The sequence below is a fragment of the Falco biarmicus genome, chromosome 3 (genome assembly GCF_023638135.1).
Source record: "Falco biarmicus isolate bFalBia1 chromosome 3, bFalBia1.pri, whole genome shotgun sequence".
Lineage (NCBI taxonomy): Eukaryota > Metazoa > Chordata > Aves > Falconiformes > Falconidae > Falco > Falco biarmicus.
The window spans coordinates 15,638,528-15,654,033 of NC_079290.1; the positions used below are offsets into that span (position 1 = coordinate 15,638,528).

At 39.5% G+C, this 15,506-nt stretch overlaps 1 protein-coding gene across 4 annotated transcripts in view; it reads left to right on the forward strand.

Moving 5' to 3' along the window:
• Nucleotides 1-15,506, forward strand: part of ASAP1 (ArfGAP with SH3 domain, ankyrin repeat and PH domain 1) — a 161,957-nt gene that overhangs the window by 13,026 nt on the left and 133,425 nt on the right. For all 4 annotated transcript variants that reach the window (XM_056330385.1, XM_056330388.1, XM_056330387.1 and 1 more), the window contains exon 2: nt 6,053-6,139. In XM_056330385.1, the coding sequence (XP_056186360.1) occupies nt 6,081-6,139 (59 nt within the window). In that variant the 5' untranslated portion in view covers nt 6,053-6,080. The remainder of the gene's footprint in view (nt 1-6,052; nt 6,140-15,506) is intronic.

Sequence of the window (15,506 nt, forward strand, 5' to 3'; positions counted from 1 at the left end):
TCCTACAAATATCTATGGAATCTATTCATCAGGTTCTGTGAGGTGTTCAGACAAAGGGCAATGAAAACCTTACTAGTGCCTGACTAATCAATGAGGGGTAGAAGCAGGAGGTGTGCTGTTTGCTTTGCTTGAGAGCTGCCAACACAGAAAAGCTGCTGTAGGAAGGACACGGAAAGTTCAGACACACCAGACTTTTCACGCAGAGACAAGTTGATCTTCAGCACAGCTATGCCAGGTTTAGTTTCTGATTTTTATAATGACTCCTTCCTAAAAATACATCCAGCACATGGCTGATACTGAATACAGCCCACAGTCAGTGGCTATTAAGTGGGGGCAGTGACAAGAGGACTTGATGTTGCATTCAGATTACATTATTAATCTATTATTTATATACTGTGTACAGGCTATTTTGCTATAGACTATGTACTGAGTAAATTAAGCAGTGACTAACCTTACAGAGAAGATGGGAAGCACTCTCATGTGTTATTAGCCCCTGAAAGTCCTCAGAAGTGGCTTGTAAGTAACTCAGAAATGTTGGACTGTGGATGGCAGCCTTGTCATCAAATATAAAATAATACCCTTGATGAGATCAGTGAAAGCTCTCCAGAGGTCTGAAGCTGGGCAGCAGACATTCTGATTAGCTGCTCTCTCCACAAAATGAAAATTCTTCCTTGAGCCCAAGAAACAGATGATGGATACAGTCAGGAGTGATAAAAAGGTCACTCTTAAGTGGATACAAGGAGATTTAACTCACAATACGATCATCCTGAAGCCCATAGACAAATAACAAAAGACAGGCTTCAAAGACTAGAGTCCTTCAGTCTAAGTACTTACACAAATCTCTTTGCCGTATATCTGTGTTTTAAAGAAAATTTACCTTTTAATGACACTGCTGAAAATTACCAAACAAGTACACTTAAGCCCTCTGGCCCTCTACAGCAATGTGTCGTAACAACACACAGTGGTGATATATTACAAAATTTGAGTCTTAGAATTATCATGTTTTGCAGCATGAATTCTAAACCACATTTAAGCTGTCCAGTGTAACTATTCTATATCATTTGCACAGCCAATACATCTTACTGTGATCATTTCATAATCATATGATGATCATTACAGATGAGGATAGCGAACTAATTCCTCTGCTAACAGTAATGCCATCTCCTAAAACTAGATTGTTTTTTATTCAGTTGTTATTTCTAAAAGTACTGGCCATGAAACTATCTGAATTTTAAGTTGATTTTCCATACATATTCAAACACATAGGTATTTCAAGATCAGTGGAAGAAAGCTGATACTTTGCCAGTACATTTAAAAGTTCAGTGGAATGACCTGAGGATTAATAACCCTCTCAGCCTGCCATCAATCCAGTGTAAAACACTGGTATGGCTAATTCCAGGCACTATTCATAAAGAATCAGAGAAAAGTAATGCAATTTATGCCAACCAGTATGTAGTTAAGAAAAATATATTTTATTTCAAGAAAGCTATCTTAATTTTTTTGAGGTTTTACATTTTCCTGATTAAAAAATAAAAATCAAAATCTATACTATTGATGCCATACTTATGAACTTTGGTAGAACTTTGGGCACCAAACAAAATCCTGATTAAGAAATTAGAGTTATCTAAAGTCATCACTGTAATTATTTAATAGATTAAAAACTGAGCAATTGACGTTTCTTAGAAACCATTATAAATAGGGACTCATCATCAAGAGGATGTCAGTCAGCTCTTCAGGGTCACTCCTGAGCTCTGTGCTGAGTTAGTACAATTCAGTGATGGCTTTTCCATTATTGCTTCTTTCAAGATTCAGCTCGTGCCTATAGGCACACTAGTATTTTGATCGTGTATTTTTATGGAAGCGCGGAAAACACATACAGCTAACGTATGAGGTCAGGACAGAGCTTCTGTTGCTTAGGACATACTAAAATCAAGCCGGAGGTGACTTGTCCACAGGCAAATATCCTTGGATTTGCTTCACTGAAGTTTGTTAGACCACATCCTAATAGCGTTACCCAAATCATGGATTAAGGTGATGCTGAAGAATGTATGTTTCGTCACATCCTGTTTGGATTATATCAATGCAGATACAAACAGAACAAGCAGATTTTGGCACAAAATGAAAGACATCTTCTTTAATCTCACACTTATTCCAGAACACGCCAGTTATCACATGGACTGAGTAATTGAATTCTATATTTTGCCCATGAAAATAGTTTCAATAGCCTTTGAAAAAATATGATTTTGAAGACAATCTTTACATTTGTAAGATATGCTTTTGAACAGAATATAGATAGAGCAATGATTTGATTCCCTGTAGTTCAAATAACCAGCTTAATTTTTTCATTTGCAGGAAATAAGATTTCTTCTACCTGCTTTACTTTAAAACTAGGACATTGGGATATAAAGGCTTTCTGCTCAGTCATTAGCTGTAAATTGCAGAATGAAGCAGTACCCTACAGCATTTCCAGATGAAGTAGTCTGTTTATACAGAAAGCACAAGAGCTATAATTACTACATGATCACATTTGTATATCGAGGTCAGAATTCTGTGATTCACGCTATTGTTTGGACATAAAGGGAGTTGATTTTCAGCATGGTGGTGTACAACTACTATTATTGTTACATCAGTGACTGTAGAAACAATATTAACTTTTGCTTGTTTGAGTTTTTGTAGTTAGGTTAACTCCAGTTCAGGCATACATGAAAACTGGCTGGTTAATACTTGTCCTAAAATATTCGTTAGACGTGCAAAATATGTATTTATATTAATGTTATTCAGGTTGTGTATTCTATTATGAAAGCAAAAATCCTCCACAATAAAAAGCAAACTAAAATAGGTCATTAAATGACTTACGCATGAAATCACACAGAGTGTAAGCAATATCAAATGCAAGTAATAAGATTGCAAGAGTGTTTCCTGATCTTTTCCTTCCCTCTGCAAAATCCATGCATAAGGTTTGTCTTCTTACTATTATCCAGTATATTGGCGATTTTTGTATTCTGTTCCTGAGAATCCATTGGCTTTCTACACTATTTAACCAGTTCTAAAAGCTTAAAAATACAGGGATTCAACACATTATACTTACTAGTTAAGAGCTAGGATTAGTCAAGCACTTAGATTGTACCAATTATTTCACTATGATTGTGTGTATTTATCATCAGGCACAAGAACAGATTATTTCCTCATGGACTAATAGAATCTGCTATTGTATTATTATATTGTATTTAAGTGTCACCCAGCTGCCATTAATGTCACTCTGTTCTCAGTTAGGCCTCTTTCTTACCTAAGCCCCAACTAGTCTTTCTCTTTTGAAGTGTAGGTGTCCCTAGGTAAAAAGCAATCATATTTCCGCAGGTTTTCCTTGTTCCCTCTCTGTTCCGGGGTTTTACATTTCCTATTCACTCCCCACCCCCACTCACATACTGCCTTACATAAATCTGAGAGCATTACTTTCTCATTGCCAAAGATGGTTAGGAAGCACTGTTTTTCTGGGGGTTTTTTGGGGGGTGAGAAACAAAGCCAAGATGCCATCTTGACACAGACAAAATTTGTCCTTGGGTCAAGAGTTCCATGAGGCTCTCTTTAGCCTCAGAAGACTCTACCCAGACAAAACATTCACATGGGCATAAGGTTTGAGGAGTTTGCCATCTGAATGATACCCTAATAACTTGTCCAAGTTGAACCCACATGAGCATAAGCATCACCGGGCCACCTTTCTTCTCTCTAGGAGAGCCACATATGTTTCCTTTGTAGTGTTATTTCTCATCAATCAATCCTGATAACTTCAACCAGCTTGATTTCTTTATAAATAATTTTCTGGATTTCTTTCATATTTCATTTTATTTGCTAGTTGCTGTAGTACTGAGAGGCCCAGAAATGAGCCGGAGACCTAGAAAGGAAGTATAATCAACCTGATCCACTGAGATCTAACCACAAATGCTGGCAACGCTGCCTATAGCAAATGAGTAATTAAATAACATTCAGTAGCTTATTACAGGAGACATAAGGAGATTCTGTGACTTTCTGGACTTACGAAAAATAAATTACCATCAATTCAAAACATAATCTAATGTAAATCATAGTTACTTGTGAACTTAGGTCAGCATTCAATTTAGAAAGCAATAGCCATTATATTTTTTTCTTTTTGCTTTGATTTGAATAGCATAAACCTATAATCATGAAGGTGACTGTTTTGCCTAAGGAGATGGATAATATCATTAAAAGGAACAGATGTGCTGTAAAACTGAACAGCAAGCAGACATGTCATGGGTTGAGTCAGATCCAGGGTTGCCAGTGGCTGTGGTTTTGTTGTAAGACAGTGGTACTTGGTTGTCTGCTGGTGGAGGCCTTTCCCAGTCCACAAAAACCAGTGCAGTGTCCGGATCTTCTTCTAACACCTTTTTCCTGCATGTAAAGTGATATCAAGCATAATATGTTTGGTTTAAGGTAGATACCTCTCCTCTTACACCCTTGCCTTAGTATTAAATGGACACACCTCTTTCTTACAGACGGAGCCTGTAACCATTTCTTCTCCTGTGCTGCCGAGCTGGTGGCATACTTGGTAGAATCTTAGATGCTTTCCAGCCTGTATGTACAAATCTGAAATCTGCTGGTTTGAGAGATGTGTAGCCCTCCTAATGGCAAAAGAACTCCTGACCTCACTGGAAAGTATCCCGGGGGCTCAGAAACAGAAGGGGAAAGAGATACAGTAACATCCCTTCCAAAAACTTTCATGTCGCAATTTTTAATGAAATCCCGAGTGTCTTGGAGACTGGGATTATTCTATGTTATTTTTAATGTTAAGGGTTGGCAACCCTCCAGACCCACATGACATACTTGGAAACATAAAACAAACAGGACAAACCCCATAAACAAACTACAGATTCTCTGGGGAAATAGGTCAACAGAAGCAACAAGACTTCTCTTAGAGAGAAGGTTAAAAAAACCCCAACTCACAGAGGAAGAGATATGCTTTTCTTCATGGAATCAGATGGTGTGCTCAAATGGAAATGAGAAGACTAGCTAAGCAAAGATGTGATCTGGAGGTGGCCACCCTCCCTCTCCCCTTCTGCCTTGGCCCCTCTGTTTGATCCCGATCTCATCCTTATGAGTCCTTGTCAGGTCCTTGTCAGACCTCCCATTCTGCCAGCCCTGGTCCACATATCTCTCTCTGTCGTGTAGCTTGTCCCAGCTTCCTTGTTTTACCACCTCATCTTAAAAGGCAATGGCTTCTGGGTAGTCTTCTCTTTCCCAGCACCCTTTTTCTCCCCAAGATATCCTTTAATCTCACCCCAAGCCCTGATCAGTCTTTTCCCACCTTGTCCCTTTGGACCCACCACAGAGATCAGCCCAGCAGGCCCCAAAGCAAAAGGCATGTCCCAGTCCTACCCACCTCCTCCAGAGGCGGTGATAGCTTCCTTCCCCCACAGCAACATAAGTCTTAAACTGGAAATAGTATGCAATGTAATGGTGAAGTCTGATGAAAAACTCTGAAACCACTTGTCCATGTCCTGGTATGACCATTTTCCCACACCTCTCCTCCATGGAGGATTCCACCCCACCCAGCCACTTCTTGCTTCCAGTCTCTTTATCCTTCAAATTCTATCTCCATCTTCCAAAAAAGATCAGTCTGGTGCATACTCCTGATATGGACATTTTCAGCCTGAATGGCTAGACTGAAGTTATATCTGAAAACTAGGTCTTCTGAAGTGTTAGACAACTTGGACAGGTGACGTTACCAGCTCTGCAATCAGTGCTGCTGAGTGAGTAGTTGCCACATTGAGTTAAATGAAGAGTTTTCCCAGTCAGCTAAATGAAGCTCTTCTGTAGCAATTTTTAACAGGATGTTATTTTCAGGCTGTTTCTAATGGATCTGTTTACCACAGTGATTTCATCCCAATATCAAATGCAGCAATCAAATAAGATATGATAAATTGCCATCACTGAACAATTAATAGACATAGTTTCAAACTGACTGTTGGAGTAAATGCTCTTGTCAGACGCATGGATTTGGTCAGTTTCACTTACTTCATCTTTTTTCCACATCTAGGTAGGTTTCTGGTTGTGACAGATGAGACATGAGATCTTCAGCTTCCAGGCTTTCAAGTTTTTCTTCAAGAGATTCACTATGGAATCGGTAAGAAAGTAGAAAGATATAAATATAAATAATTGGTTTAAAGAGTAAAAGCAGGTCAGAATCTATGGAAAAAAAAAACAACAACCCAAAACCTAAAAGAAATTGGTTTTATCAATTGCAGTATGTGCCAGTGGGTTTTTCCTTGGCCACTTTGGACACTACTACAGGGGGTGTTTTTCAGATAAGTTCTAACCTATTGATCCTTCCAAGGATCAAAAATTCCAAAAATCCTTAAAAAAGTATTGGCTGCCTGAGCAAGTACCAGGACAAACAGTAACATTTATTAAGTATTTTGCTTTTCTTTCATAGATTTCAAAGCTGGATGGGGGGCAGGGTATAAAAGGGACGCTTTTTGTAACTCCTTTCAACTCATCTAGATCTGGTAACTGATGTTGTTTTAACTTTGAAAACAACAAATCTCTGAGATCAGCCTGAAAAATCTATGGCAAGATTTGTGCGGGGGCTTGAAAGAGGAGGGACTCTCTTCTTGTGATGTAAAGTGCTGAACAGCACACAGTTGTCTAAATATGCTTTTGTTTATTCAGTCTCTGGGTGGTGAATGCTCTTGTTTTAAAGTTTTTACTGTGTTTCACTGAACCACTAAAAGCTACGTTTGGATTGCCTGACTTTAACCCCTACAGAACAACATTGATGGTTAAGGCTGAAATTTTCTTTGTACCTGGTACACTGGCTGGAGCTGTCCTGGCACAGGTCACTGCTCCCTGCGTGGCCATCGCAGCAGTGTGGGACTTTCATCTTTTCTTCTTCCCTGGGGAAATTGGTTGACCATATTGCACTCCAGCCCAGCCAAGAAGGGTGAATCACTACTGCTGATCTTCTGAAAACTGAATAAACCTTCCTTTGGTGCATTTGCTTTCTCACATGGCTACACATATTTTTCTTTTTTAAGTCCATGATGCCTTAAATAAGCAAGAGTTCAGAAGTCAAACAATCATCTTTCGAAAAGTATGAAGCTATTAAGCTGCATATTCCTATTTGATTTTAAAACAGCACTTAAGTTTTTATGTCCTACTGCTCCTAAATTTTCTTGGAGAAATAAAATAAAACATAACCACCACCAAGTGAATAAATAGTGGTAAGATCACTGAAATTAATGAAACTTAATTTCCTACAGATTTGTGTCTTGACTGCAGCTCCTATGGAGGTGCAAACTATCAATGAAACTCTTCCCATGATTGGGACACTTACAGGATCTTTCTCATACACTGCTTACCTTGATAAAGAACAAGATGAAGGTGAGCCTTTTCTATCCATAGGGCTAATAAACATCTTCTTCCTCTGTTTTTTTTTTTTTTAATTATTATTTTCCCACAAAACTGCTAGGAACTGAAGATTTTTTACACTTTTCCTGCCCTCCTTTCAAATTTACTGAGACCCGCGATGCATTAAAAAAAAATCATTGGAGGCAGGACAGATGAGCGTATGATCACCCTCTGCTGTAGTCAACAGTAAGAGCCCGTTAACCTAGGAAGCAACAAGATCAGTTTCAGTGGTTAAAAGCAGAAGCAAATGAGAAATCAGAGAGAGGGGATGTTGTGATGGACTTCTAGAACAAAATTCTGAACTTTACTTCATTTAGTACCATGTGAACACTGACTGAACAGAGACTAGGTCCATGCAGCAAGACCAGTTTCCAAAAACTTCCAGATGGTTGTCTGATGTCCTGGGTTTTAACAGAACGCCACAACTACAACATTCAAAAGTCTACTTTAACAAAACATTCAGACACTAATTTTAAATTTGAGTAACTTTTGCTTGGTGACAAGACTTTGAGCATTAAAGCAGATATCAAGTCTTACGTATTGTTAAACTTCTTGATCTGAATAAACAAACAAACAAGCAGACAAACAAAACCCCACCAAAACCCCAAAGACATCACTCCTGAATTGAAAATTTCCTATGCTGAATTCAAGCCTAGAGTGTGGCCAAGTGATGCATCCTTGAAAATAAAGGCTTGTATAAGGGAAATGCAGATGTGCCAGTAAATTCAGTGGTTGCAAGGGCCTTTTTTATGACATCCAACATCTGCAGATTTATTTCCAGCATTTCTCTAACAAGATGAAATTAAGAAATTAAGTATGTTCAGTCAACACTATGAGCCAGTTTCTGAGTTCAATTCAGTAAGCCCATACATGTGCACGTCTGCAAACTGTCATAGAAAAGCTTGTATGAAGCCACAAATTACTTCCATGTATCTGTTCAGCATGATGGGGTCTCAGTCCCTCTTTTTCCACTAAGTACTGCTTTAATGCTAATAAATTCATAACACAGAGGGGAAAAAACCCTCACAAAACCAGATCTCTCTGCTTCATGTTGTCATATGATGAACAACCAGTAGAAAGAAACCCTTTCATTTACCTGCCAATCCTTTTTATCTAACCAGTAAAATGATGATGAAATTGTTTAGCCTGAGAGCGCTTCTCATCCTTAAGCTATTTTTTGAAACTCTTACAATAAACTGTGTAATAAAAATAAATTAGTTCTGATATAGCACTACTCAGCTGGAAAATCCCACCATGCTTTCACCTAGAAAAATAAAGGTAATTGCCTGCATTCCACAGACAGAGAAACAATGCACACAGAGCTCAAATGCCATGTCACAGCCATGAGTGGTAGCTCAAGGACGTGATCCCAGGTCCACAAAGCCTTTATTTTATTCGTAAGCTGCTTCCAAGGTTCATTTTGGCCTGAACCTCCAGTGTCACTGCAGGCAAGATGCATGCTGCCATCAGCATACATTCAGTAGCTTAGGTAGAACCAGAGACATGCCTGGATAATGACACAGCCTTATCATTTCCAGAGGGGAAGAGAAAATATTGAAATGTTTGCAGTGCGGGCTGAAGCTTTATTTCATTCTCTTTTTATTTTGGAGAGCCTGCTATACCAGCTGCCCTGCAACATGTTCATTTCTGCAGTATCACTCTCTGATTTTAGTCATTGCCATTTCTCATATTAAAAAAAAAAAACAAACTTATTCAGATACTATGATTCCTGCTTTGGAAGAATTCTTTTTTCTCTTGTTTCAGAGTACTCCTTCATGATGTATTGGTTTTGTCTTGTGCTTTGCAATCCCACTGGCATGGCCTGCTCTGATGCTAATGTGTCCGCTGTGACCTTCACAGCAATCCTCCAAGGACTGCAAGGACAGCTACAAACAGGTTTTCCCCATGCTGGTCCTCACCCTCATGACACGGCAATGGTGTGTACTGCTGGGAGAGCAGCTCCTGTGGGGTCGGCAGTCCTTGTGCCACTGTTCCCTTTGCAAGCAATGTGTGGGGTTACACTCACCAGAGGCTCCACTGACAGTTTTCTTATCCATCAGCATTCACAAGCATTTGATACCTTTGGACTGTCCAAAATATGGTCCTTATAAATGAATATACAGCTGTGGTTTTATGTTCTGTAGATGTTTTAAGGGCTGTATTTGAATCTGATCTCTCCCAACACGTGCAGTATTGCACCTTCTATGAAAGAAAGTACGGTTTTTTAAATGAGCATCTCTAACAAAAAACCTTCATGCAATAAAAATACCAATTTCAGCACACCTGTGACAAAAAAAGAGCATGCCTTTCCCATCCTCAGCCTGCTGCCTCTTGTTGCTAGTGAGCATGTTGCCATGTTTCTCTTTGGAGGATGCAGGGGTTGCAGGGGAACAGCCTGTTGCTTGTTGTAGTTACTGCGAGCCTGGAATGCCATTATGTGTTTGCCTGCATGACTCTTGATCTTGCATGACAAAACCAAAAAACAAAGGCAAAACTGAATCAGCAGATTAGTCAGCTTAATCTTGTGTAACTCAGTGTTGCACTTCATTTTCAGTGCTGTTATTTTCAGCTGTCCTTTGAGATGGCTATTTGAGCTTTACCTATTTTTCAGTCAAACTTCTCACACAGGACATTCAAGTAAATAAGATGCAAAATATATAATACATTGGAATGTTTCTGATGTTTTGATTTAATCTTTTTCATTTGGTACATATAGTGTTAAAACCTCAAGACCTTAATGTTAGCAAAATGTCATTTATCATGAGAACACAATGGGTTCTTTTTTTGCTGTCATATTAATATTGAAAGAATGCAAAAAGAACCTTTTGTTTAAGCCACTATGCTAGTGCTAAAAGGCTTTTAAACTAATACTGTAGTTTCTAAGACAGTTGCTTATGTTTTCTTATCTAATTAAAAATACCAAGTGAAGACAAATGGTCAGAGATGCCAGTATTAAAACTGAAATCATCTGATACTTGTATTCGAAACAGTCACAGCAGTAAGACACATTGTTGATGCAGCTAATGTGCTCCATAAGCCGTGTTGGTAGATACCCTTGCTTAAAAATACAGAATTGCAATCAGCATGTTTGCTGGATGTGGATTTTGGTTTGCTGGATCTGGATTTTTGTTTGCTGCATGTACAGTGATACCATTTAGATAAGAACATTTTTCTTTGACCAGAAAGTTACCTGACAATTCTGTGCTAATAACACAATAATTTATAAGATTTGTTTGCAAATGTCAAATCCAACAGCCTTCTTTCTCCAGCAGAAACACTTTGAAGTTTACCATGTAAGTTCCCTTAAAGCAAATCAGCACCAGTCACTATGTGTGATGTAGGCTTAAACGTTTAAAATAGACTTTGCCTTTTCCTGTGAGTACATCATGCACTTACGTGATCTTAAAAGTGTAAACATGCTGCAGGTTAAAATATGTAGTTGTTACATTTTGTACAAGGCTCAGTCAGCCAACAGGATCATCCTCTGAGAGGGCACTGCTCCTGGAGGTGAAACTCCTCCTGACTAAACATTTCCCACTGAAGTACAAAGTGATGATGTTACGTGCCCTTACATAAATGGGGTGGTTTTGTTTTTCAAAACAAAATCATGAGAGTTCCATTAACAGAAAACCTTTATTATGGAGTTTTAGCAGGAGATACTCCAAAACTGAAAGCCAAACTCACCCTGCTGAGATTCTTATTGATTTGAAGCTCCTTTTTTCCTCTAAGCCCAACATTCAACTCAAATGAGAATAATTGTTGTTCAGAAATATTTCTGGATATTCTAGCACTTATGGCCCTAAATTTAAATAAGTATTTCCCATTAATTTTGTCAAAAGTAGCCTGAAAATGAAATTATAATAATGTAACAACAGCAATTTAGCATATAGATGTTTTCTCAGGGAATCTGAAACCGACTATATTGGGTATCAAATGACATGGTTGCCTTATGCCGTAGTGTGATCCCATTAGGCATAGTTAGGATAGGAAGGAGGATGGGAAGCAATGCTGACTGCTGTGTTTAGCTGAAATGGATGAATATAACACCAAACTACAAAATTATTCAGAATAGTAGAGCAGCATAGCCTAAGGATATTTTTCTGATGAGTTTTAGCATGTCACTAGTTCTGTTGCTATTTGCTGCTGAACTGGTGATACTTTCCATGTTCGTGAAGATTCTAAGGGGCATAAAAAGAACAACTATATGGTTTACTAACAAAAGCATGTGTATTTCAATGATTTGATGTTTTAATTAAACACTAATGCCTGACCCATACCACTCCTATCAGCAGTAATAGTCAAGATGGGGACGTTGAAAGTAAAGAAATGAGTGTAGGTGTAAACCCAGATTTGCAAAGTGGCATCATCTTGTTCATACTGAAGAAGAAAAAACAAACGAGTTTGACATGTAAGATCCTGGCATTACTGTGTCTGTGCTAATCAAGAGGAGTCATCTGCACAGTAGCCATGTGCACAGTGATTTCCTTCTTCAGCTAACAACTCACTTCACTGCCACACTGACAGGTTGCAAACGGCCCTGAAGGCAGCTTGTCTGAGCATGCTTGCCAGCACATCTGGTGCACAGCCAGGGACCTGGGTCAAGCTTGTTTCCAAAAATCAAGCGGCAACCACACCTGAGTTTGTGTTTGTGCACTCGCTATCTGCGCAGCAGGCAAGCGTGGCCTCAGGGCTGATCCTGGGGCTGCTCTCTGCAAGGTAGTTTAATTGTATCATGCCGGAGATCCACTGGAGGCTTCAGCACAGCTGAGGCGCTGATACCCTGAAGAGCTGACTTTGCATGACTAACTCTAGACAGCCAAAAATACAGCCCTGCTTTTGGTCAGCAGGGCCACAGCCTCCTGTCTGTCTCCGTATCTACAATAGAAAGATAATCTTGCTGTTCTCTACCTCACCGCTGCATCGTTTAAACAGTTACTGCACCGAGGACATGAAGAGCTATGCAAGCGCAATGTAGCTTTTCACCTCTGGCACATACCTGTAATGTTTGAAAGTTCACAATGATGACAATAGTCATCATCACCTGATGAGTACTGCTCAGCTCTTGTGAATGAACTGATGATCTCAATCTAAATATGACTAGAGTACTATAAAATGAAAAATACCATACTCGCTATTCAGCTTATTGCCAAACACCTGCATTAGTAGTTTGTGCTGTCGTTGCTGTGTTCCTTAGCCTCTCCCTAAGCAGGGTGACTATCACCAATATTGCAGAAATATTATCAGTTGGCTGTAATTAACTCTCCTGTTGGCAATCACAGTAAAAAAGGACAGGGAATCAAATGGATTTGTAGAGTGAATCACTGGGTGGGATGGCAAGACAGCACAACTTCCTTGACTGCAGTGTGTCATCAGTAAGGAGTGTGCTTTCCAGGGCTGATTGCACGATCCTCACCCACGCTAGCTTGTCCCAGGGTGGACACAGAGATGCATTTCACATCAGAATATCAAGAGGAGTGAGATAGGCATAACTTCTGTTGGCAAGCCTTACATGAGAAAAAGGCTGCAGCACAGCCTCCCCCAGGATCTTGCACAGACTAAGATAGCGTTAGAGCAGACGCCGTGAAATGTAACTTTCACACTCTGCTGATTATTCTCTGACATTTGTGAAGTGAAACAGTGATTTCAGTTAGTGACAATTTATAAGGAGGTGCATCCTACTAATTTAGAAGTGAATCTCAGATACTGATCACAATTCAAAACAGGAAGCATGGTTAAATCTGAAATCCACTAAAAGCTATCTGAAACACTTATATAATTTGACTAAATGTAAGCACACTTTTACAGGCAAGTGGTATCATTTTTTTATTAATATCAGAGTAATTAACTAATCTTGCTTCCAGTGACCTTAAGTGAAGATAATCCAAGCCTAAAGAGGTCGTGCCCATAGGGCTATTTTCTCCACTAGCATTTGTATAGGCGAAGAGGAAATGCTGCTTCGAAGCAGCAAAACTGAGTACCATATCCTCTTTAATAAACAATTTCAGAACTGTCAAAAAACCAGACTAATAGGCAATTATGATTGGGAGCTATTGATCTTCCTATTTAATCTTTAGGTTTTGCACTGTTCTTTTTATTTCCCAGTATTCTATTTTTTATATATTCAGTATTTAAAAAAAAAATAAAATTCTCCTGATGAGGAAACATAGAAGTGCAGCTACTGTTACTCTCTGCTGTGCCTTCATTTCTGTCATTCTTCACTGCTCCAGTTTCCCTGGCCTGCCCCCTCCCTTTCTTTGTTGGACATGCTCTTAAATTCTGCAGTTGAAATTTCCTCTAAATAATATTAAAGAAATTATGTTTCTAGCAACATGTCCAGCTTCTGTCCACACTCTTTGGGGTAGGATTTGTTTAGGATACCAGATGAGGTTATTTTACGATCCAAAGGCTACTGTTCATGCTCAATAGCCTGAAGAACAATTCAACTTTAACATTGAAAGAAGTCAATTAATTAAACCAGTCTACCCATCAGTGCAATGGATTTATCCTCACTTGAAATCTGCTGGAGAGCGATCGGGACTCCTCCTAATGTGAACACCATAGCTGACCTGCAGATGATAGGTCTGGCTTAGGAATGGCTGTGTGACAGCCTATGATTGATGTTCTGCAGGAAATTACAGGGGATGACCAGAGAGACCCCATTTGGCCCTCAGGCAGTATCCCAGCTGCTCACCCATCCAGTTTCCATGCAGGCTAGGCACACTGAAACAGCTCTTTTTGATGCTGCCAACAGCTCTTGCCTAGCCTAAACCCCTACACAGTTCTTCACTCTCCTTTCCACACTGCTTTGGATGCTACCAGCCATTTTTATCTTCTTGATCTCGCCACCTCCTCCACTGCTTTTATGAGCACGATCCTCAACTGATTTCCGTCCCACCCCTCCAGTTGCTTCTTCAGTGCTTCAATTTTTTTCGCCCAAATCCATTTTTCAGTGCAACTCCCACGCAGTTCTTTTCTTGGCTTCCTCCTCCTCTTGCCTACTCTACCTTTCAGAGTCTCATGACGTTTAACAATCATCTGTATGAGCCCAGAGCCTTTGTGCCGGAAAGCGGGATCACGTGAAGCAGTAGCAGCAGCAATCACATGGCCATATGGAGGGCTTCTGCTAATGCAATGAAATCAAAGAAACATGTTCAGGCAGGACCATTTCTCAGGAGTATTGGTCATATTTTTGCTGGCAGGACTGCATGCAAATCATTTTTTATGGGTATACACAAATCAGGTATCTCCTTTTTATGCTTACTCAGGCATTGCAGCCTTTAGTTGATATTTTCAAATTTATTTGAGCTGCGCAAGCATTTTATTAGAGTTATATGCTTGGGGTTGGACTCAATGATCTTTAAAGGTCCTTTCCAACCCAAACCCTTCTGTGATTCTGTGAAAACCATGTAAAAGCCAAAGTGCATTCTAATACAGTAGGTCCTTATATACAGAACATTAAAACCTTTGAATGGATATAGCCATATAATATTGCTCATTTTCAATTGTTCAGATTTGAGAATATTTACCATTCCTGAATTTCCTGGTTTCTATGGAAAGAATCCCAAATGCAAAGAGAAGGAAAACACATAGGATGACTAAATAAATCAGACTGAAACGGCAGATGACCATAATTACTTGAGTCTCCTGAGACCTAGCTGTCTTTAGAACAGCACATATGGGCACCAAAATCTAAGCTAAAAAAACCAACAACAACCCCCCAAAAAACCTTATTAGTGCTGTCTGTCAATTCCCAGGGTTACATGATCCAATAACAGATCAAGGATATGTTAACTTATTCAAAAATACTGGTTGTGAGGGGACGCTGGACTGTTAAACCACGTGGAGCATGCCAGGGATGCAAGGAAGGTGGCAGCCTGTGCTGCTGCTGCTCTGTGGTACGAGGGTGTCCAGCCGTCTGGGCAGTAACACAGCTCTCTTTGGGAGGGCTCAGGAGCAGCATCAGTAATAGCAGCTTCAAGGGTGTCAGTGAGACATAGCAGGACTTCTCTAAACATTACCTAAGTAGAAAGAGGGTAAAAATCTACCTAGTCAGATTGCTTCGAGTGATGACTTTACCAGCGGTG